The sequence below is a fragment of the Trichosurus vulpecula genome, chromosome 1 (genome assembly GCF_011100635.1).
Source record: "Trichosurus vulpecula isolate mTriVul1 chromosome 1, mTriVul1.pri, whole genome shotgun sequence".
NCBI lineage: Eukaryota > Metazoa > Chordata > Mammalia > Diprotodontia > Phalangeridae > Trichosurus > Trichosurus vulpecula.
The window spans coordinates 98,216,405-98,238,543 of record NC_050573.1 but is presented as its reverse complement, the minus strand read 5'-3'; the positions used below and the strand labels follow the sequence as shown (position 1 = coordinate 98,238,543).

Here is a 22,139-nt window from a genome sequence, read left to right as displayed (position 1 = left end):
TCTAGTCATTTTTACTAGCTTTAAATTTCATTCAATTAATCAAGCAATAAGCATTTATAGAGTATCAACTATGTTCTAGGCATTGGGGATACAAGTAGAAAAGCAACGAAACAATCTCTACTCACAAGTAGCTTACATTCTAATAGAGAAGAAATTTATATGTATGCATATAGGTATACACACATATATAAATATAAACAAATGATTATCAATAACCAATTATTAATGTTGGGATCCAGGTTTTTTTTTCTCTTTTTACTTCCTTATTCAAAGCCCAGTCCTTGTAGATCAAGTTAGTGTCCGAAGGATAGGGCTAACAATGAGATTGGCCTAATCCTCCAGGTACAGTCTCCTCAGTCTTGGGTGGGACCCCACCCATCTAGGAGAGCTTTCTCCTTATTAAAATGTGAATAGAATATAATCTAAGTGAATTCCAGTCCTAAAGCATTAGGCTCATGCCCTTGAAATCCCCATTGTTCAACTTGAGTGGTCTGGATGATGGTAGATCCAGATAGCTGAAGGCGGCTGAGTCTCAGCAGGAGGAGCTGAAGGTTTTCAGCCCACCTCCTCATGCACCCCCTCATTGACAACCTGATCAAGGTTGGTCTCTACCTCTCAGGGGTACCCACTTTTCCAAAACTATTTAAGTATTCGATGATCTCCATGATTTGTCTTTGGTTACCAAGAGAGACTACTGGCCATCAATTTATTGATTTATTTGCTAGCCTAATTAATAAATTGATTATTAATTGCCCCAAAACTGTCTCAGGCTTTTGATTCCTCTCTCCCTCTCTCTCTCTCTCTTACTGTATATGTATATATACATGTGTGTATGTATGTGTATACGTATGCATGTATATACATGATATACATATAATGTATATATGTACATATGTACAACATTTATATCTGTAGTACATTTATATATGAAGTACATTTATATATAGTACCTTTATATGTTTGTATATATAAAGTTTTATACACACACAGTAAATAAAAAAAAAGACAAAGTAGTAAAATACAAAGCAATTTGTTCTAGTTGGAGAATTGGAAAGGCTTCCTGCAGGAGCTGATATTTGAGTTGTCTGTATTGAGGAAAGAGAGGAAGGACTCCATGAGGTAAGGAGGGAGTGCATTCAGGCATGTGAGATAGCCTCAGCAAACTCATGGAGAAAGGAAAGGAAAGGAAATGGAATTTCATGCATAAGGAATAGAAAGAAGGCCATTTTCCCAGATTACAGAGTACCGGAGAGGGACTAGTGTTCATTGATTCTGGAAAGATAAGGTGAGGTCACATTGTAAAGCTAAATAGAAGACTTTCTCCTTTATCCTAGAGGCAATTGGAAGACTCTGGAAATATTTGACTGTGGGAGTCACATGGTCTCATCTGTGCTTAAAGAGAGTTACTTTGGCAGGGAATATGTAGGATGGACTTGAATAGTAAGAGACCTGAAGCAAGGAGCGCATCTCAGGTACTGCAATAATCTGGGTGAGAGGTGATGAGGGCCTGAACTAAGATGGTTGTTGTGTGAGTGGAGAGAAGGGGTAAGGACAGGATATGAGAAATGTTGCAAAGGAAGAAATGGCAAAATTACACAACTGATTAGATAGGCAGAGGAAGGGAGAATGGAGAATTGAAGGCAATCCTGAGGTAATGAACCTGGGAGACTGGAAGGATGTTGCTGCCTTCAATAGAAACAGAGAAGTTTATTTGGCTCCTACTACACGAAAAGAATGGAACCTTTTGAACCTCTTCAGCAGGATGGTATAATACTCCAGGAAACTCCAGGGTGGCCCTGGAGTCAGAAGACATGTTAAAAATGTTTTCCTGATGCCATGGTCACTTGTATGGCCATGGGCAAATCATACAACCTTTCTGTGTCTCAATTTCTTCATCTGTAAAATGGGGAGATAGGACTAGATGGCTTCTGATGGTCCTTCCAGCTTTAAGTCTATGATCTTACAATCATTTGATCCTATAAACTAGACAATCTCATAGTTTTAATTTACTATGGTTCTATCAAGTTTTCTCCCTTTTGCACCATCTTTATGTAGATAACTTTAGTCTATACCTCCAGCTATGACTTAAGCTCAAGGCATACATTTCAATTGCCTTTTTGAAGGGGAAAGAGTAAGTATTTCTATAGTGTCCACTATGTGCCAGTAGACAAATATTTCACTTTACCCTTAGTGACATTACCACTTAGATTTCTCACTGGCACTTCAAAATCAGCATGACTAAAACTGGACTCACAATTTTCCTCCTAAGCCCCGTATTCTTCCTAAAATTTCTATTTCTTAACTATTTTGCCCTTCATTCACTAGCTGTAAATTTCATTCAATGAAATTGAAAAATAAGCATTGATTATCAGCTATGTTCCAGGTTTTGGGAATACAAGTAGAAGAGCTTATATTCTAATGGGGAAGAAAGTATATTTCTATATACATATACATATATTATACATAAACACATGCATATACATGTACATATACATATACACAGATATACACTACCATGCATTCAGGTACCAGTGCCCAAACATTTCTGCAATCTTTGAATCTCTACCTTTTTCTTGCCTATCTCGTTAATTCTATCTGTCACTAATAATAATGGCTCAGATTTGTATTTTTTTAAAGTTTCCGAAACAATTTTAATTCTCTCAACAACCTGATGTAGTTCTGTCTGTTTTACATATGAGGAAACTAAGTCTTAGATGAAGAGGATTGTCCAGGCATACACAGCTAGTAAATATCTAAAGTGGAATTCAAAACCAGTCTTCTTAACACCAAGTTCATCACTCAATCCCTCCACAATATACGTTAAACCATTTCCCTTCCTATCTCTTCTCACTTCCCTCTCTATAGTTCAGGCCCATAACACCTTTCACCTAGATGATTACGATATCTATCTTTTTCTGACTCTGATTTAGACCTTCACAGAGTCCCATCTGAGACTTGGAAAAAAACTTGGAAAGAACTTCAGACATCACCTAGTGCTGCCTATGACTAAGCAGGAATTCCCTTTACAACATGCCAGAAAACTGGACATCCAGTCTCTATCTGAATAATTCCACTGATAAGAAATCCATTACATCTTGAAGCATCCCATTCCACCTTGGGGCATATTTAATTTAGAGGAAGTTTTCTTTACATTGAACTGAAATCTGCCTCTCTCAGACTTTCACCCCTTGCTCCATGGTGCCAAGAAGAACAAGTGTAATTTATCTTCCATATTATAAGCCTTTCAAAAACATTGAGTTAGTGATGGCGCTTGCTCAAACCCCGAGTGTTCCTTCTGAAGAACTGTCTGCAAACTCAGGCTCTGTGAAACTTTAGTTCATATGTTGCTTCTTTGGATAACAGTTTCTGCATCTATAAAATGGGAATGAGATATGAATTGCTGTGTGCCAAGTGCTTATAAACGATAAAGCACCACAGATATGAGTTATTATTATTTAGTACATTCATCCAAGAAATCACATAAGAGAGCAGTGGTGAATGAGTTGCTCTCAGAAGGGGTGAGGACAGGAGGATTCTGTATTTGTCTCTATGGGGCCTGAGAGCTTCTCTGGTTGCTTTATTACTGGTCACACATAATTTACAATGCCTGCATAGGGCTTGTCTGTGTCCTAGGCTTCAGGAGCATTTCATAGTGTCTCACAGTTATGGCCCCAGACCCACCAACATGAGCACGTAGTCTAAAGATGTGATATTTTATGTACCAAATGCACTACCCCCTTTTCTTTCTCTGTGCTCACACTGTCTATCCCTTCTCTTCTCTTTCTGGACTTCTATTGCTATCCCTTAAAACCGCACTGGCTGTCTCTCTCAATCTAACTTGAGAATGGCAGGTCTAGGATTTTTTCCCACCCAAGAGTGCAATGGGTAGGAGAGGATGGCTGTGACAAGGCACATGGCCTTGATTCAAATTCTCTTTCAGGGTCCTAGGAGTAATTGGTATTGGGCAAGTTCCCACTACTTGACACTGTAGCTTCCTGGGCTCTCACAAGTCTGCTTCTCATTTATTTTAAAAAAAAGCAAAGCCATGGACTTTTAAACATGGAATATTTACTAAACAATAAGGCAAAAGCAATAATAATCATAATATTTACTCAATGTAAGGTAAAATAGGAATAATTAAAGCATCACAGCCCCACATAAATACACAGTGTCTTGTGGGAGGTAGTGGTCATGCATTGATAGAAACCTATTGGGCAGGTATAAGTGAAGAAACATATTTAGAACCTCTTACAAGCTTAACTGTAAGTCTTAATGTTTTTGGTCCATTTAGGAACAATCTGTTCCTCATAAGGCTGATTTTCTACTGACACCTGTCCTTTTGGCTTTCCCATAGGAAGTCACTTGTCTTCCTTTAGTAAAGGAAGCAGTGATAAGCTCTTTTCTTTCACCCTCAATAAGACACCGAGGAGGTTTTTCTTTAAAAAAAATCAAATGTGTGTGTGTCTCATTTACCATCCATGCATCTGTGCATCCATGTTTCTGTCATCCATGTCTTTCCATCTCTATCTAGCATCTATTTAGCTATCAATCCATAAATCTATCATCTATCCATCTATATATCTAGCACCTATCTGTTTTCTATCTCTATCTAGCATCTATCCATCCATCCATACATTATCTGTATCTATCTTTCCATCTCTCCCTAGCATCTATTTTTACACCCACTTATCATCTATCCATCCATCCATTTATGTACCTATCACCTATATATCTCCAGCTCTATCATCCATTGGCCTGAATATCTGTTTTCCATCTCTATCTAGAATCTATCTATTCATCCATCCATATATTTAGCTACCATCTATATATCTAGTTAATCATCCATATATCTATCACACATCTATCATCTATTAACGTATTTACCTATCATTTATCTGTCTTTTCTATCAATCAGTCTATCTATCTATCTGTCTGTCTGTCTCAACATTGTACTTGTTCATCACAAGCAGTTCTCAGTTTGACTCTCTGGGAAATGCAGAGCAACCGATTGAGCTTTTTATTCAATGGGATTATGCTTTTTTTTCAGTCATCTTTAAGTAAAACCAAGCCATTTCTCTAGTAATCACAGACCGCAACAATATAGATGCAAAGCTTATCTTACTCCTTTTCACCTTCTCCCCCACCTCCAAGCCCACCCCTGCCCTCAAACTATAGAGGGCAAGAAGAGGTCAACCAGGCACTCCCTTGAGAATTCAGCCTTCTCTCAGGCTGTAGATGGCACTAGATAGCCTGTTTTGTACAAAATGTAGCAACTGAAGAGCTTTCTTGGCTGATCTAACCTTTCTCCAACCAATCAGCAAAGCAGTGACTTTTTTTGTTCGATCAGCAAGTTCTTTGCAAAAGAGTAGTTTCTTTCCTAGCTTTCCATATACTGTCTTTAGCCTTTTAAAACCCATTTGTTCAGCTTATCCTACTACTTATCTTTCTGTTTCCTCTTTTAATTTTTATTTCTTCCTATATATTTTAATTTATTAAATCAGAGTTCTCTGGTGGTTAGGCATTTATCTTTACCATGTAAGGTAAAATTCAAGAAATCTAGCTTTTGTTTATGAACCCAACAATCTTTATACACTCTTGCCATAGTCCCTAACCTGTTATTTAATTGATAGTTTCAAAGTTATAAACTAAAAAACGCTAAAAAACAGAAATATGAAGATGAGTTCATGAACCACAATGCCCTACAACCATTATTATCTCATTGATCAGTTTTCAAACAGGTCCTTGCTCTCTCTCTCTCTCTGTATATATATATATATATATTTTTTCCTGAGGGGAAGTTCTCTATCAAGTCTTCAGAAGTCCATTTCTCTTGAAATTATTTTTTAAAAATTTCTTAAAGACTATTTCTTCACAATTTTATTTAAAAACAAGTTTTACCCCCACAAATGTGATTTTACTGTTCCCTTTAAGCAATCAAATGGTTCACATACAAAAAAGGCAATACCTCACAGTGGACAGAGAATGGGCCCTGGATCTAGAAAGGTCTGAGTTCAAGTCTGTCCTCAAACACTAGCTAGATGACCTTGGTCAAGTCACTTAACCTCTCTCTACCTCTATAAAATGGGGATAATCATAGCACCTACCCTTCAAGGTGGTAAGACTAAAATGAGCTCTTTGTAAAGTACTTTGCAAATCTTAAACACTATATAAATTCAAGTTATTATTAATTATTATTATAACTGGAAGGAACCTCAGAAGTCCACCAGTGAAATTTTCTCATTTAAGATATAAGGAGACTTAGGCCCAGTGAAGATAATTGACTTGCCCAAGGTAACCTGGGCTCCCTCTGGAGTATGTGATTAGATGATAAAGGAATAGATAATACGAAATTTGAGAGTCAGGTTGATAAAGTAGAAAGACTTCATGAAAGGATTTGATAAAAAGAGAGCCTGGGTACCCAGCTCTGCCACCTACTACCAGTGTAAGTCACAACCACTTTACTACTCATTTTCCTCATCTGTAAAGTGAGGAGTTTGAACCAGATATTCTCCAAGTTCCCTTTAATTCTAATTATTTGGTAATATGAAGACATACTTCACTGACCTCCTCTGAGAAAAGTGCTTTGCAAACTTTTAATTGCTATATTATAGTTGTCAGTGAGAGCTGCTGCTGCTGCTGCTGCTGCTACTGCTACCACCACCACCACCACCACTACTATATGTTCCTACTTTGGAATCCTCTGATATACCCAGGTTCAGTGAAGGATGCTGTGGGAGGCAGTCACATTTATGAAAATATAGGTCAAATCCACATTTAGTTAATTCTCTACTAACAGACCAGAAAAGCTTTTAATTAAGGAAGGATAGAAAAGTAAATGACATAAGAAAGCTCCTTCATACACAAACTCTTCCACAGATTCACATGTTGTCTTCAGGGAAGGAATCTTTCCTAGAAAATCTCTGCTATGGTGGTAACACTGGCACCATGTCCAGGACGTTGGATGGCTTCTCATGACTTCATCTCCCAACAACATGGTGTACCTTACTGCTGCTCCACTCTGGGTTTGTGGCTGCCAATCTCCCCTACCTCTAAAGCTGATATTTACTGCTTCTCTGAAAAAGCTACTGTCTTCATTTCCTAGATATGTTAGCTGCATCTTCATATCCGCTAAGCAACTGTTATTTTATGCTGCAACCAGTCACCTGTTGTTGGGGTTTCTCCTTCAAAGACAGCACTATTGCTTTTTCCCCCTCTTCTTGAATAAAACAGGCAATGACATGAGTGACAGGGAGAGGAAAGGGGAGTGAGATATTACCATTTACAACAACAAAAACCTCTGTACATGGCTACTGGCTGTTAGCAGTGGGGAGGGGGAGGGGGAAAGGGAGGGGCAGGACTGACCCTAGCACTGGCCGGCAGCGGCAGGCAGGCTGTCCCGGGGCGTAGTCGCATCTATTTGTAAAGGATGTCGTAGTGTCCGGGTCTGTACAGCAGATACACCTTGGGCTCGGAGCCCTCGAGGAAGACGTGGGGGTTGGTGGTGCCGCCCTCACCGCGGTCCATGTACTCCACCTGGATGGGGACTCCGAGGGCCTGCGCCAGCGCCATGATGTGGATGTGGTCACTCTCCTTGCACATGGGCTCCACCTCCTGCTCACAAAACTCCTTGACCGTCTGTCCCCCCTCGATGAAGTGCTCGAAGAACTTGTTCTGGCGCTGCAGGTAGCCGGAGGTGAGCAGCCGCAGGTACACCACCAGGTAGTCAGAGGTGCTCTGGTCATTGAAGGCGGCCAGCAGTTCGTCCACGGAGGTGCGCTCCTCCACCCGCTCGATCAGGTCCATGAAGGTGGCGTGGAAGTCTTCGATGACGAAGTCTGCGAAGCCCTGAGACACCAGGTCCTCCTTGCTGCGGGCAGAGACGGCTTTGAATCTCTGAAGCTCCTCGCTGTCCTCCAGAAGAGCCTCCAACTGCGCGAAGCCGAAGGCTCGGTAGAAGCAGTTGCCGTCGGGCCTGGTCTTCCGGATGAAGGAGTATTTCTTGTGCAGGTCCCTGACCTTCTGCTGATAGATGGTGTCGTCTTTGGCATACTCCTTGTAAAGCACCGAGAGCTCCAGACGCTCGGAGACCAGCGGATTCTGTATGGCAATTTCCCTCTGAATTTGGTCTTCCTGGGCCAGGATGGCTTCATCGTAGGTCAGACCGGCTCTTTCATTGTCGCTTACCAGGGGGTCCGCCTTCTGCTGCTGTGGTTCCTCCGCCGCCATCTTCAAACCGCATGTTGACTGCCCAGCCCGCATGCATGCGTGCCACTCGTCAACGTCCTTTTAGCTTCTGCGTTGTTTGTCAGTCCCATAGTCAGATCGGCTCGGCCCACAAAAGGAGCGTATGTCAAAAGCTCCTTTCCCCCTGTCCTACTCACCACCCTCCCTGAACAAAGGTAAGTCTCCCAGGTCCCCTGGATAGTTAATTGTGGCCAGTAAATTCATTCCAACTCCTGGCATTCCTCTGACAGCACATGGCTGTATATCCATTACCTTGAAGATTTATATGGTTCAAGAAGAAACTTACCAATGCTGAAAGGGAAGGATCCCAAGTCAGTGCTGCTAAGCCAAGGCCCCTGTCCCTCTTTCACTAATGCCCTGCTTTTTAACCCCAATTCACCTAGGCTCTCAACTGGTCCCCAAGTACCACTTAGTGGTTACTTTTGGGCCCTCCAGGCTCAGAGTGAATGTAAATAGTAATTGTTACTCTTTTGGCCAGCAACCCTGAGGTTCTTCCCTTCCCTGTTTGATTTTTCTTTTTAAATGAAAGGGGCCATCCCTTGATTCATTTCTTTTTTAAAATATCTTTTACTTATTTTTTTTAATTCTTTTAATTTATTTTTAGTTTTCAACATTCACTTCCACAAGATTTTGAGTTCCAGATTTCCTCCCCATCTCAACCCCTCACCCCAAGACTGCATGCATTCTGATTACCCCTTCCCCCAATCTGCCCTCCCTTCTATCACACCCCTTTTTCTTATCCCCTTTCCCTCTATCTTCTTGCAGGGCAAGATAGATTTCTACACCCTATTGCCTGTTCTTGATTCACTTCTGAAAGGGGTCTATTCACTGAATGAGCATTACCTCACTCAAAGCAAGACCTCAGAAAGACCTTAGCTTAAAAAGGCCATGGTCTCCTGCTGCATTCTAGGCCAACTTCAGCCATCCTGATCTATATCTGGCCACTGGATCCAGATGGCTCTGGAGGAGAAAGTGAGGCTGGTGACTTTACACAGCCCTCCCTCACTCAAATCCAATTAATTTGCAAGACATGTCATCATCTTCCTGATATCATGGTCCTCTTTGAGAACAAAGGACAAAACCACAGTATCATCTCCAGCAGGAGTATTGATACTAGCATAGATTATCATAGATTTAGAGCTGGAAGGGACCATAGATGTTTTCTAGTCCAACGCCTTCACTTCAAAGGTAAAGAAATTGAGGTGCGAAGAAATGACTTGTCTGATGTAAGAGGCAGACAGTGGAAGACCTGGGATTGGAACTCAGAGCCTCCAACTCCAAATCCATTGATCTTTGTATGATTTAATATTGCCTCAGTAACCTTAGCATTGTCAATATTATAATTCAGTACTTCAATATTTGACAGTTTCTTCAGTGTGAATATTCCTTCCACCAATGAAGATGGCAAAGTTTCTTTGATTTAGTAAAATTATCTTTTACAATTCCTTTGCCAAAAATTTAATCTCCCTGTAACCACCCTAGTCATAAAGTATTATGAATTTAGCTCGGATGATCCTCAGACAACAGTCATTCAGCCCTGCTTGGTGCCTTTGCAATGTTGCTGGATTAAGCAGAGTTTGGGCCCTGATGATGTAACCTTTCAGTGTTCTCTCTGTTTTACAAAAAGTCTTTATGTTATCATTGTTAATATTTTTGTTATCATTAAAGAAGGGTTAAGCAGAGAGTATAGAAGGAAGGAAGAAAAAGCAGGAGGAAGAGGTGAAAAGAAAGGGAAAGTACGAGTTGCAGAGAGGAAGGGGTATGAGTGAGAAGGCAGGAGAAGAGAAGGAGAGTAGAGGAGACAACGGTGATGAGGGGAACAAAAGAATGGGGCAGAGTCCCCTGACTTCACTATTAGCCATCTCCCACAGGCGAGGCCTGCTTAGCATTGGAGGTATTCTGCTGCAGACTTAATGATTTATAACGAGTACACGAGAACGCCATTAAAAAGTAATTCATCATCACCAGGCCAAATGATTTGCAAACATCTGTTGTCCTGTGGGCTCCCTCCTGGGAACAGAATTTCCAAGGGTTGGAAGGGTCTCCTAGTGTACATATTGCAGACTTGAGGGAGTGAAGACAAAGGCAGCAACATCTGAGTCACTAGCATTACCCACCAGGTGATCAATTACAATGAAGGCTAAATCTTTCTTATTGACCTGCCCAGACCAGGAACTGAAACTTTCTATATGTACGTTTCCTACAGAATTACCAGCAGAGATACTTCTCTGCTCTGTATTATGAAACTCAGCCAAGTTTAGGAGAAAAAAAAATCAATCTGAAATTGCATTGTTTCCATCTGAGGGAAAAGGGCCCTCATACCCTGGTTAGTAGCATACCAAAATAATGATCACTAACATTTATGGAGCCCTTTAAAATTTCCAGAGTGTTCTCTTGACCACCAGGTGGTAAATTAGGGGGTACAAATAAAGGATATCCCAAAAGTCTCAGTGCAGAAATTTCACTTAAACTTTTGGGGTGCTCTGGATTATTGTCACTATTTTATTGATAGTGACATGAAGGATCCAACAAGTAAGTTGATCTCTAGGGCCCCTTCTAATTCTAAATTTTATGACATACCTATATGATGTCCTCAAGACCATTCAGCTATTAAATATCAGAGCTATGGATGTAATCTCAGTACTGTTGGCTGCAAGTTGATTTTAATAGCAGCAGTAACACAATCAGAACTCTACAATAACTCATAGTTACATAGAGCATCCCTCAAAACGAGTACCCCCTATATCTTTGTGTGATCAATACTTTATTTTTATTATCATTCTTGAGGTACAAAAATCCACTGAAAAGAAAAACTCCTTAAAAAATAGAACTGACCAAATGGAAAAAGAGGTTAAAAAGTTCACCAAAGAAAATAATTCCTCACAAATTAAAATTGGGCAAGTAGAAGCTAATGGATCCATGAGACAAACAACAAAATGAAATCAAAAGAATGAAAAGAAAAGAAAATGTTAAATATCTCACTGGAAAAACAACTGACCTAGAAAATAGATCCAGGAGAGATAATTTAAGAATTATTGGACTACCTGAAAGTTATGATAAAAAACCTATATGTCATAGTTTAAGAAATTATTAAGGAAAACTGCCCTAATGTCCTAGAACCAGAGGAAAAAATAGAAATTGAAAGAATTCACTGATCTCCTGAAAGAGATACTAAATGAAAATTCCCAGGAATATTATAGCTAAATGACAGAAATCCCAGGACAAGGAGAAAATGCTGCAAGCAGCCAGAAAGAAACAATTCAGATATCAAGGAACCACAGTCAGGATAATACAAGATTTAGCAGCTTCTACATTAAAGGATTAGAGGACTTGGAATATGATATTCTGGAAGGCAAAGGAACGAGGATTAAAACCAAGAATCACCTATGCAACAAAACTGAGTATAATCCTTTAGAGGAAAAAAATGGAATTTAGTGAAAATGAGGACTTTCAAGCATTCCTGATGAAAAGACCAAAGCTGAGTAGAATATTTTACTTTCAAATACAAGACTCAAGAGAAGCATAAAAAGATAAACTGGAAAGAAAAAATCATAAGGGATTCAGTAAAGTTAAACTGTTTACATTCCTACATGGGAACATAATTTTTGTAATTCCTAAGAATTTTATCATTTATCAGGTCAGTCATAAGGAGTGTACATAGACAGAGGACATAGGTGTGATTTAACTGTTATAGGAGAAGATGCAAAAAAATAAAATTCAGGGGTGAGAAAAAGAGATGCACTGGGAGAAGAAAGAAGAAAGAGGTAAAATGGGATAAATTATCTCTCACAAAGGAGGTATGAAAGAACTTTTACAATGGAGGGGAAGATGGCAGAATGACAGCCAATGCCTGAACCTTACTTTAATTGGAATTGGCTCAAAGAGGGAATACCATACACACTCAGTTGGGTGTAAAAATTAATCTTACCCTACGGGGAAGTAGGAGAGGAGGGGGATAAGAAAAGGGAAGTGGATGATAGAAAGGAAGACAGGTTGAAGAAGTTGGTAATCAGAAGCAAAATACTTTTGAGGAGAAACAGGGTGTAAGTAGGGATAGAGAAGAATTAACAGAGGAAAAAAGCAGGTTGGAAGGAAATACACAATAATCATAACTGTAATTGTGAATGGGACGAACTCACCTGTAAAATAGAAGCAGATAGCAGAATGGATTAAAAATCAGAATCCTACAATTTGTTATTTATAAGAAACACACTTGAAGCAGAGAGACACACACAGATTAAAGGTAAAGGGCTGGAGCAGAATCTATTATGGTACAGCTGAAGTAAAAATAAAAAAAAAAAACAGCCATGGCAATCGTGATCCTAGACAAAGCAAAAGTAAAAATAGACCTAATTAAAAGAGATAAGGAGGGAAACCACGTTTTGCTAAAAGGTACCATAGACAATGAAGCAATATCAATTCTAAACATACATACATCAAATTGTACAGCATCCAAATTATTAAAGGAAAAGTTAACTCAATTACAGAAGGAAATAGACAACAAAATTATACTGGGGGAGACCTTAACTTCCCCCTTTCAGAACTAGATAAATCCAACCAAAAACATAAGAAAGAAGTTTAGGAGATGAATAGAATTTTAGAAAAGTTAGATATGATAGACCTCTAGAGAAAATTGAATGGAGAGAGAAAGGAATGAACTTTTTTTTCCAAATGGTACATGGTACACAAAAATTGACCATGTATTAGGGTATAAAAAAGCTCACAACAAAATGCAAAAAAGCAGAATATTAAGGGCATTCTTTTCAGATCATAATGTAATAAAATTACATTTAATAAAGGGTTGTGGAAACATAGATTAAAAATCAATTGGAAACTAAATAATTCTAAAGAATGAGTGTGTTAAATAACAAATCATATAAACAATCCATAATTTCATTAAATAAATTGGCAACAGTGACTCAATATTCAATATTTTGTGGTACAGCCAAAGCAGTACTTAAGGGAAATTTTATATCTCAAAATGCTTACATTAATAAGATAGAGAAAGAGCAAATCAAAGAATTGGGCATGCAACTAAAAACACTAGAAAAAGAAAAATGAAAATCCCCAATTAAACACTAATGTAGGAGTCTTGAATATCCAATTAAAGATTAATAAAATCAAAAGTATAAAAATGATTGAACTAGTAAATAAAATTAGAACTTGGTTTTATGAAAAAAACTAATAAAACATTTAAACAATTGGTTAATTTGAGTGAAAATAAAAGAAGACCAAATTACCAACATCAAAAATGAAAAGGGTGAATTCACCACCAAAGAAGAGGAAATTGAAGTAATTATTAGGGGTTATTTTGCCCAATTATGTGCTAATAAATGGATGAATGGTTATAAAAATATGCATTACCAGGATCAACAGAAGAGGAAATAAAATACTTAAATAACACAATCTTAGAAAAATAAATTGAACATGTCATGAATGAGTTCCCTAAGAAAAAATCCCCAGGATCAGATGGATTCACAAGTGAATTCAACCAAGCATTTAAGGAACAATTATATAAACTATTTGGAGACCAGGCAAAGAAGATGTCCTACAAAATTCTTTTTATGTTACAAATATGGTTCTGATAACTGAATCAGGAAGAACAAAGACAGATCAAGAAAAGCATAGGCCAATTTCCCTAATTAATATTGATGCAAATATTTTAAATAAAATACTAGCAAGGAGATTATAGAAATATATCACAAAGATCATACACTATGATCAGTTGGGAGTTATACCAAGAATACAGTATTGGTCCAGTATTTGGAAAATCATCAGCATAATTCACCATATTAATAAAAAATAAAAGTCATATGATTATCTCAATAGATGCAGAAAAAGCTTTTGACAAAATACTCATTAAAAACACTAGAAAGTATGGGAATAAATGGAATTTTCCTCAAAATGATAAGTAGTATTTATTTAAAACCATCAGCAAGCATTATTAGATGTCTTTCCGATATGGTCAGAGGTGAAGTAAGGAAACACCATTATTCAATAGTGTACTAGAAATATTATCTATAGCAATAATAAAACAAAAAGTACTTTAAGGATGCAAAATGAGCCCACACAAATCGTTAACATTTCTATATGTTACCAACACAGTACAGAAGCAAGGGACAGAAAGAGAAATCCCATTTAAAATAACTGTAGACAATATAAAATTCTCGCAAGTCTACCCGACAAGATAAGCTCAGGAACTATATGAACACAATTAGAAAACACTTCACGCAAATAATGTGTGATATAAACAATTGGAAAAAATTTTAATTGTCCATGGGTAGAGCAAACCAATATAATAAAAATGACCATTCTACCTAAATTAATTTGCTTACTTGGTTCTAGAGCAATCAAACTACCAAAAATTATTTTATAGAGCTAGAAAAAAGATAACAAAGTTCACCTAGAAGAATAAAAAGTCAAGGATATAAAGGGATAAAATGGAAATAAAAGGTAAAACAATGTGGCTTAGCTGTACCAGATCTCAAATGGTATTACAAAATGGTAATCATTAAAACAATATGGTACTGGCCAAGAACAGATTAAGTACATGATACATAGTAGCAAATGACCATAGTAATCTAGTTTTTGATAAACCCAAGGATCCAGGCTTTTGGTACAAGAACTCATGGTTTGACAAAAAAATTCCGGGAAAACTAAGGCAGCCAGGTGGTGTAAGTAGATAGAGTCCTGGGCTTGAAAACAGGAAAATTCATCTCAAAATGCTCTAAGAGAATTTCTAAGGACTTATGATGAAAAGTGCTATCCACCTCTAGAGAAAGAACTGATGGAGTTTGAATGCAGATTGAAGCAAACTTTTAAAATCTTTTCCTTATTTTTCTTTTTGTTTGGTCTGTGTTTTCTTTTTTTTGTTGTTGTTGTTTGTATTTTGGCAGGGCAATTAGGGTTAAGTAAATTGCCCAAGGTCACACAGCTAGTACATGTGTCAAGTGTCTGAGGCCGGATTTGAACTGAGCCACCTAGCTGCTCCAGGTCTGTGTTTTCTTGCACAGTATGATTAATGTGGAAATATGTTTTCTGTGGCTGCGCATTGCTTGCCTTCTCAATGAGAGGGCAGAGGAAGGAGGGAGGAAGAGAATTTATAACTCAAAATTTAAAAAATGAATATTAATTTTTTACATGTAATTAGAAAAATATTAAAATGAAAACTTTCTTCTTAAGGAGGAAGCAGGCGAGTGACCCAGTTCAGTAGATTCTGAAACCTGAGATCCTGAGAAACACTCACCATCCTTATTTCCTTAAGCCAGCAGATCAAGGATCAATGACTGAGTTAGTAAGTTAATGCATAACCATGAAAGAACAGAAATCACGTCCTACTGCTGAAAGCCCTAGTCATTTTTGTACCCTCCTTTTATATTTTCCTCTAATTTAATATTTGGTGGGCCCAAATGACTTCCTCTTCTTCCATGGAATGCAGAAATATATGCTGATTTTGTTCACTAACCTCTGGCCTCCTGGCTATAGGCCGTGTGAAGATGCCAAAGGAACGATAACAAGTGCGATTTCACCTTTCTTTTCTTTTCCGAGCCGTTCTGCCCCATCCTTGCCTAGCCCCTAGATGCCAATATTTTCATTTTCTATCAAACAACAGGAACGTTTTTTTAAATTAATCTCTGCCCTGAACTTTACTCATCCGTTAGCTCAAATCCATGCCATTATGTCTCATTCAAAGACTGAAAGTGCAATAAAAGAAGAAATTAAAGTGTGTTTCAGCCTCCATTGATCAACATAATGATTCTAAATGTATCGGATGTAAAAATGATGTACTAATTTAGCTTACTCTTCATTTTTACCCACAAACAGAAAACCACAGAGTGCCTCAGGGGAATGGAAACTTTGCAGTGCTCTGCATTTGAAACATCTAATGAGTCTTTGTAAACTATGTCATGGTCTCTGATCCTTGAAAAAATAACAGCTCGCTCCTGTTGACAATACGCAGTGACATCTGTGAGAGAACCTGTGGTCTGTTTGTCACAGCCCAGTAGTAGTCAAACAATGGGCCATGTGTCTGATGGCTCATTAGAATAATTCAAGTTACTGATTTCACAGACCTCATTCCTCAGCTAGTTATGGCATCTTGGAGTCGCTGCTGCCTGCACATAGGAGCAACAAGAAGTGTTATGTGTATGCCTGGTGTGCACAGAATACAATCTATTGGTATTCTATTCATGACGTGCCTCTAGTGGTGTGCTTTTTGGGTATAATCCTCAAGGGTTGGGGTAGTATCATTAAAACACTCATATGCCAGAAGAGATAGATGAGGCAGTCAGATGGCAAAAGAGAATGGAGAGCTGGACCTAGAGTCAGGAAGACATGAGTTTAAATCTGGTTTTGGACACTTATTAGCTATATGACCCTGGGCAAGTCACTTAACCTCTCTCTGCCTCAGTTTTCTCATCTGTTAAATGGGGATTATTATACTGCCTCACTCCCAGGATTGTTGTAAGGATAAACTGAGATAATATTGGTAAAGTGCTTCACAAACCTTAAAGTGCTCTATGAATGAATGGTAACTATTATAAACATTACATAATAAGGACATTAGAGAAATGTAAAATTAACTGCTATGGGGAGAAGGTCATTAGCAACTGGGGTATCAGGGAATGTTTCTAGGAGGAGAAAGAATGTGACTTGGGCTTTAAAGGATAGTTAAGAATTCAGTAGGCATAGAGGGAGAGGGATTTCCACAAGTGATTCCCCATGTCTGGGATGCACTCTTCAATGTAGTATAATTGTCCAGGGTAATATAATTGTCCAGGTAATATAATGTAATATCATTCAATTCATTTCAACAAATATCAATTAAGTGTCTACTGCATCCACAACAGTGCTTTAGATGATAAATATACATTGGAGCTTATTTCTAGTGGGGGGATGCCTCGATTATAGAAGTGAATTAACATAAAATTTTCAAAGAACTAACACAAAGTGGTTCAAAAGAGAGGAGAGAAGGTGAATACTTTTGCCTGGCCTAATCCTTAGCTCAAAGTACTTTACAGGTCCCATCTTCTACATGAAGCCTTTCCCTCAGGTATTGGGTCCTTCTTTCTTTGGGAAGTGTTGGGCCTGGAGTCAGAAAGGCTCGTCTTCCTGAGTTCAAATCTGGCCTCAGACACTTACTAGTTGTGTGACCCTAGGAGAGTCACTTCACCCTGTTTGCCTCAGTTTCCTCATCTGTAAAGTGAGCTGGAGAGATAAATGGCAAACCACTCCAGTATCTTTGCCAAGAAAACCCCAAATGAGATCACAAGAGTTGGACACAACTGAACAACAATAAATTATAAATCCATGGTTTTTTAGACATAATTTCCAGGTGGAATCCAAAATTCCAAATGGTAAAATGAGGAAGTAGGGGATGGAGCTAATAGTGACTCTGTTGTAGCAAAAAAAAAAAATCACAGTGGGTTAGACTCATCCCAGATGATAAGTCTAGAAATTCTGAATAATAGATAGGGGGTCTTCACTGGGTAGGAAGAGTAGAGAGAAAAGGGAGGGGATATGTGTCTATGAAGCCTCTGGGAGGAGGGGGAAAGGATTGTCTATGGCTTAATAATCTCAGAGGTTTTTAATTTTTCTTTTCCTGGGGGAAAAAGAAAGAAGAGGCGTGGCCTCCTGGCCAGACATTCCAGAAGAGGAGAGGGGAGTCTCACTGTGTTTATCCAGTACTCCTCACACAGTTTTCACTTTAGCTTGATGTTAGTGTCTGACCAAATATACTTTCTTTTTGGATATCTCTGTAGTCTGATCCTTAGCTTACCCTGAGAGCTGGAGGCTGAATACATTGCCTGTATTGTATATTCTGAGCTTCAAGCTCACTGTCATGGTCAATAGCTGCCAGTTGAGAATGAGGGTAGACAAGGAATCTGACCCCCAGAGAGTGGCTAAAGATGTTCTGTCTAATACCTGGTTTGGGAATGAGGCAGTATTTAAGCCGGGTGCACGCTGTATTCAATGCTCGTGAATAATTTTCAAGCCAGTTAATCTTTTGTGAAGTTCATGGTGTAGCGTGCGGGAGAATAAGAGATTTAATGGCTATCTAGGGAGCCTGTAGCCGCTTGACAGTGGTGGACTACTATTCAGTCCTGTTTCTGTGACTCCTCCCTCTCCCTCATACCCCCAAATCCAATCAGTTGTCAATCCTAGTTGATTTTAACACACAAAATCTCTCCTGTCCACCCTCACCTCTTCACTCCCTTGACCTTTCACCTGAATTATTGTAATAGTTTCCTGATTAACTTCCCTGACTCCCATATCTCCATCCTCTATACAGCTGCCAACATAATATTTCTGTGTCAAAGTCTGGCCACTCTGATGCTCAAAAATATTCAGTGGTTTCTTACTGTCTCTCAGAGGAAGCAGTCAGGGGTTTGTAGGATGTGGCTATTTTCACTTGGTTTCTGAATGCGGTCAGTGCTGTTCCAGAGCTAGAATACAGAGTAGTACATCAAAGAGAATTTGAATGATGATGACATATCCTGCAGCTTTGACAGTCTCCACTAAGTTGGAAAAGTTGAAAATTACAGGCTTAGTGAAGGATTGTGCATTTCTTACCTGAGAACTAAGTTGAGAGAGACTCTCATATCCAGAGAATTGGTCATTGTGTAATGATTGTTTCTTCGAGGTAAATTTTATTGACATCTTTTGTCGTATTCCATATATTGGAAAAAAAAATATTCTACCATACTCATAGTCCTCCATCTCTGCAAAGAAGGGAAGGAGGTCCCTTCATATAACCCTCTTTGGAGTCTGGCCTCGTCTAGAAATGCTTAACATGGAGGCACCCAGAGGGGTCTTTGGAGCATTCTCAGATCTCCTCAGATGGAGATTTTCCTGATCCCCAATCACTAAGATGGGTGCACCCTTTGATTGTGGAAATCTTTAAAACTGGCAGGATTGAGCCAGTGGCTCTCTTTCTGCTAGATGTTCCTTTGGCTCATACTTTTTTCTTGAATGCTCTTTCCTGATGCTTCCTGAAGCTGAAGACTAGAGTTCATTTACTGCGTAGACACCATGAACTGAACTTGGGAGGGGGAAAAGATTCCTTCCCTTGCTCTTTTACCCTCTCTTTTACCTTTTTCCAAGAAATTGGTCCTAGGATATTTGCTTATATTCTTTTTCTGTTGTCTTGAGTTTTAGGTCCAGGCAGTGATCTTCGTCATACTGAGAGTGAACCATAGTGACCTTGGAGCCAGGAAGCCAGGCAGGATGGTTAAGCTAGCTGGTCCAGCAGAGAACCTGAATCCCAAAGCCCATTGGCATGACCATCTTTCCTCACTGGTGTATATCAATGCCCTACACCTGTTGGAGGGTTGGGACAGAGTTGGCAGAATTAGAGAGAAGACAGAAGAGAATCTCTTAACTTCCTTTGGGTCTCTTAATGTTCTTTGGGTTCAGCAGACACTTCAGGTACTTTTGGCTTCCAGAGAGAAGTTGGAGAGTATCAATCCCACATCAGGGTACTGAAGGGAGAATAAGACTCTGGAAAGAAACTAGCATGAGAGGAGTTGGCAATGTCCATGATGTCCCTATCCCCAGTTTGCTACACAAGAGACTTTGAAGAATTTCCCCTTGGGAAACTAGGATGCCCTTTCTTGGTTTAACTGAGTAACTTCACTCTCAATGGGAAAATTCATTCTGTAATGTCTGATATATATGCCTTCTCTGATTTCTCATTTGCTATTGATTGGGATTCTTTGCTATTTCCTATGTGTGTATTCATTATGGAACTGGTATTTTAAGTGGAAAGGGAGTCAAACCTTGGATCTAAAACTTAAGGTCTTCCTTTCCTCAATAAGGAACAGCATTCAGAAGTTTGCCTTAAACCTGAAAACTACATCCCCTAGACTAATAATATTTAAGGGAGCAGATAAATGTAATTCTAGCCTGATACTCCCTTTCTCTGAGAGGAGCAGAGCAGCCAAGCTTCTGGCCCTAACTTTCTACTTCTCCTACTGGAAATAATTATTATTTCCTGATGGAATAACTGTCTCCCTTGGAGAAGGGTGGGGAAAGAATAGGCTAGAGATGTCTGTTCCACCTCCTTTACTGTACGTGGGGGGCAACCTTACCACACGTGCAGGCTGTCCTGGGATGTAGAAGTAACCTGGGACATTTGTTTCTCTTCTCTTTCTTTTGTCTTCATTTTCAGATACAAGCAGTGATCATCATCAAACTTTGGGCCATGGTGACCTTGGAGCCAGCATGGCAGGTAAAATAGGATAGCCAGCTGGCCTGGCAAAAAAACCCTGAAAAGCCAAGGTAGGTTGCAACTGAGAAGGATAAATGAAACAGAACATGACAAACAGCTTGGGACATTTCACCAAGCAAGGGTAAAAGAGATGGAGACAAGTAGAAGAAAGTCCTTCTTTTCCCATTGGTTCAGTTCATGGTGCTTACACTGTGAATAAACTGGGATCCTTACCCTCTGTTCACAGCAGAAAAGAGCATGGGTCTGGCTGAAAGAGAGTGACCAAAAAAGAGCAAGTATCTCAGTGTCTCCAGTTTTAAAGATGCAACCTGTTCCATTTCCACAGCCAGTCAGGGGAGGGTACATCCACTCACACAGCAGTGAGTGAAGAGTGCCTCCATCTTAGGAGATCTAGGGCACCTCAGTATTAGGCAGACCTGGGAATGTCTAGTTAAGTCCAGAGTTACAAAGCTTTGGCATTATAAATTTATAGCATTCAGTTCTGATGGTTTTGTAGCTCTTTCCATTTACACAACTTTAGTAATTGTACATATTGTTTTCCTGGTTCTACTTACTCCACTTTGCATCAGTTCATGTCTTACCACACTTCTTTGTGCCACCTTCGCAATGAAGATGATGATTAAGGGGGGGAGTATTAATCTGATGAAATCATGGATTTCTGAAGTAAATATTGTTATGTCAAAGAGAGCCATGCATTACAAAAGGCGACAGGACAGCATGGAAGGACTGCTGGTCTTAGAATCAGAAGATCTGAAATCAAGTCCAGGCTCTGACACTTCTTAGATACGTACGCTTAGCAACACACTTAACCACTGTGAGCATCAGTTTCCTTGTCAGAAAAACAGGAATCTTTACACTCCCTATGTCAATGAGTTGCTGGCAGGCAAGAGATTTGTAAAGCTTAAGTGTTATATAAAGGTGAACCGTAATTACAGAGCTCTCTTTCTGCCAGAAGCAAAATAACCAATAATTTTGACTTGCATTAATGATGATTTTATCCTTCAAAAGCTTTCTCAGATCTGTTCTTCCCAAATTGAGGGTACATGGCATACTATTCCAAGCTTTCCTTTCCTCTAACACAAAAATAGGAGGAAACAATAAAGGGAAATAATATTAAAGATCTGATTCTCAGCAACGAGGGAGTTGGTTTTTGGAGTGAGTACTAACCTGTAAGGGTCTTATCATTTCATTCCAGAAACCAGTTTCTGGTTGGTGACATCCATCTGCTTGGTGACAAGCAGATCTTTCATATTATTTCCCTCTTATTGATTCCTTGGGCTTTTATGTTAACAGAGAGGAAAGCTGGGAATAGTATGCTGCCATGTACCCCAAATTTGGAGAGAGCTGACTCCAAAGGGTGTACAGAAAGTATTCACACTTATTATTACCACCTATAAAGAATCTATCTCTGATTTGTTCTCCACATTGGATCTTCTTTGTAAGCATCTAGGCAGCACAGTGGATAGAGTGCTGGGCCTGGTGTCAGGAAGACCTGAGTTCAAATAAGGTCCCAGACACTTACTAGCTGTGTGACCCTAGGCAAAATGCTTAACCTGCCTGCCTCAGTTTCCTTTACTGTAAAATGTGGATGACAATAGCAAGTACCTCCCAGGATTGTTGTGAGGATTAAATGAGATAATATTTGTAAACTTCTTAGCACGGTATT

At 39.1% G+C, this 22,139-nt stretch overlaps 1 protein-coding gene across 1 annotated transcript; it reads right to left on the bottom strand.

Annotated features, from left to right (window-relative positions):
• Positions 1–7,413: 7,413 nt before the first annotated feature.
• Positions 7,414–8,226, bottom strand: LOC118835607 (ubiquitin thioesterase OTUB1-like). Its single transcript, XM_036742804.1, has one exon. It carries the CDS (start codon positions 8,224–8,226, stop codon positions 7,414–7,416), a length of 813 nt encoding a protein of 270 aa, XP_036598699.1.
• Between the last annotated feature and the right edge of the window lie 13,913 nt (positions 8,227–22,139).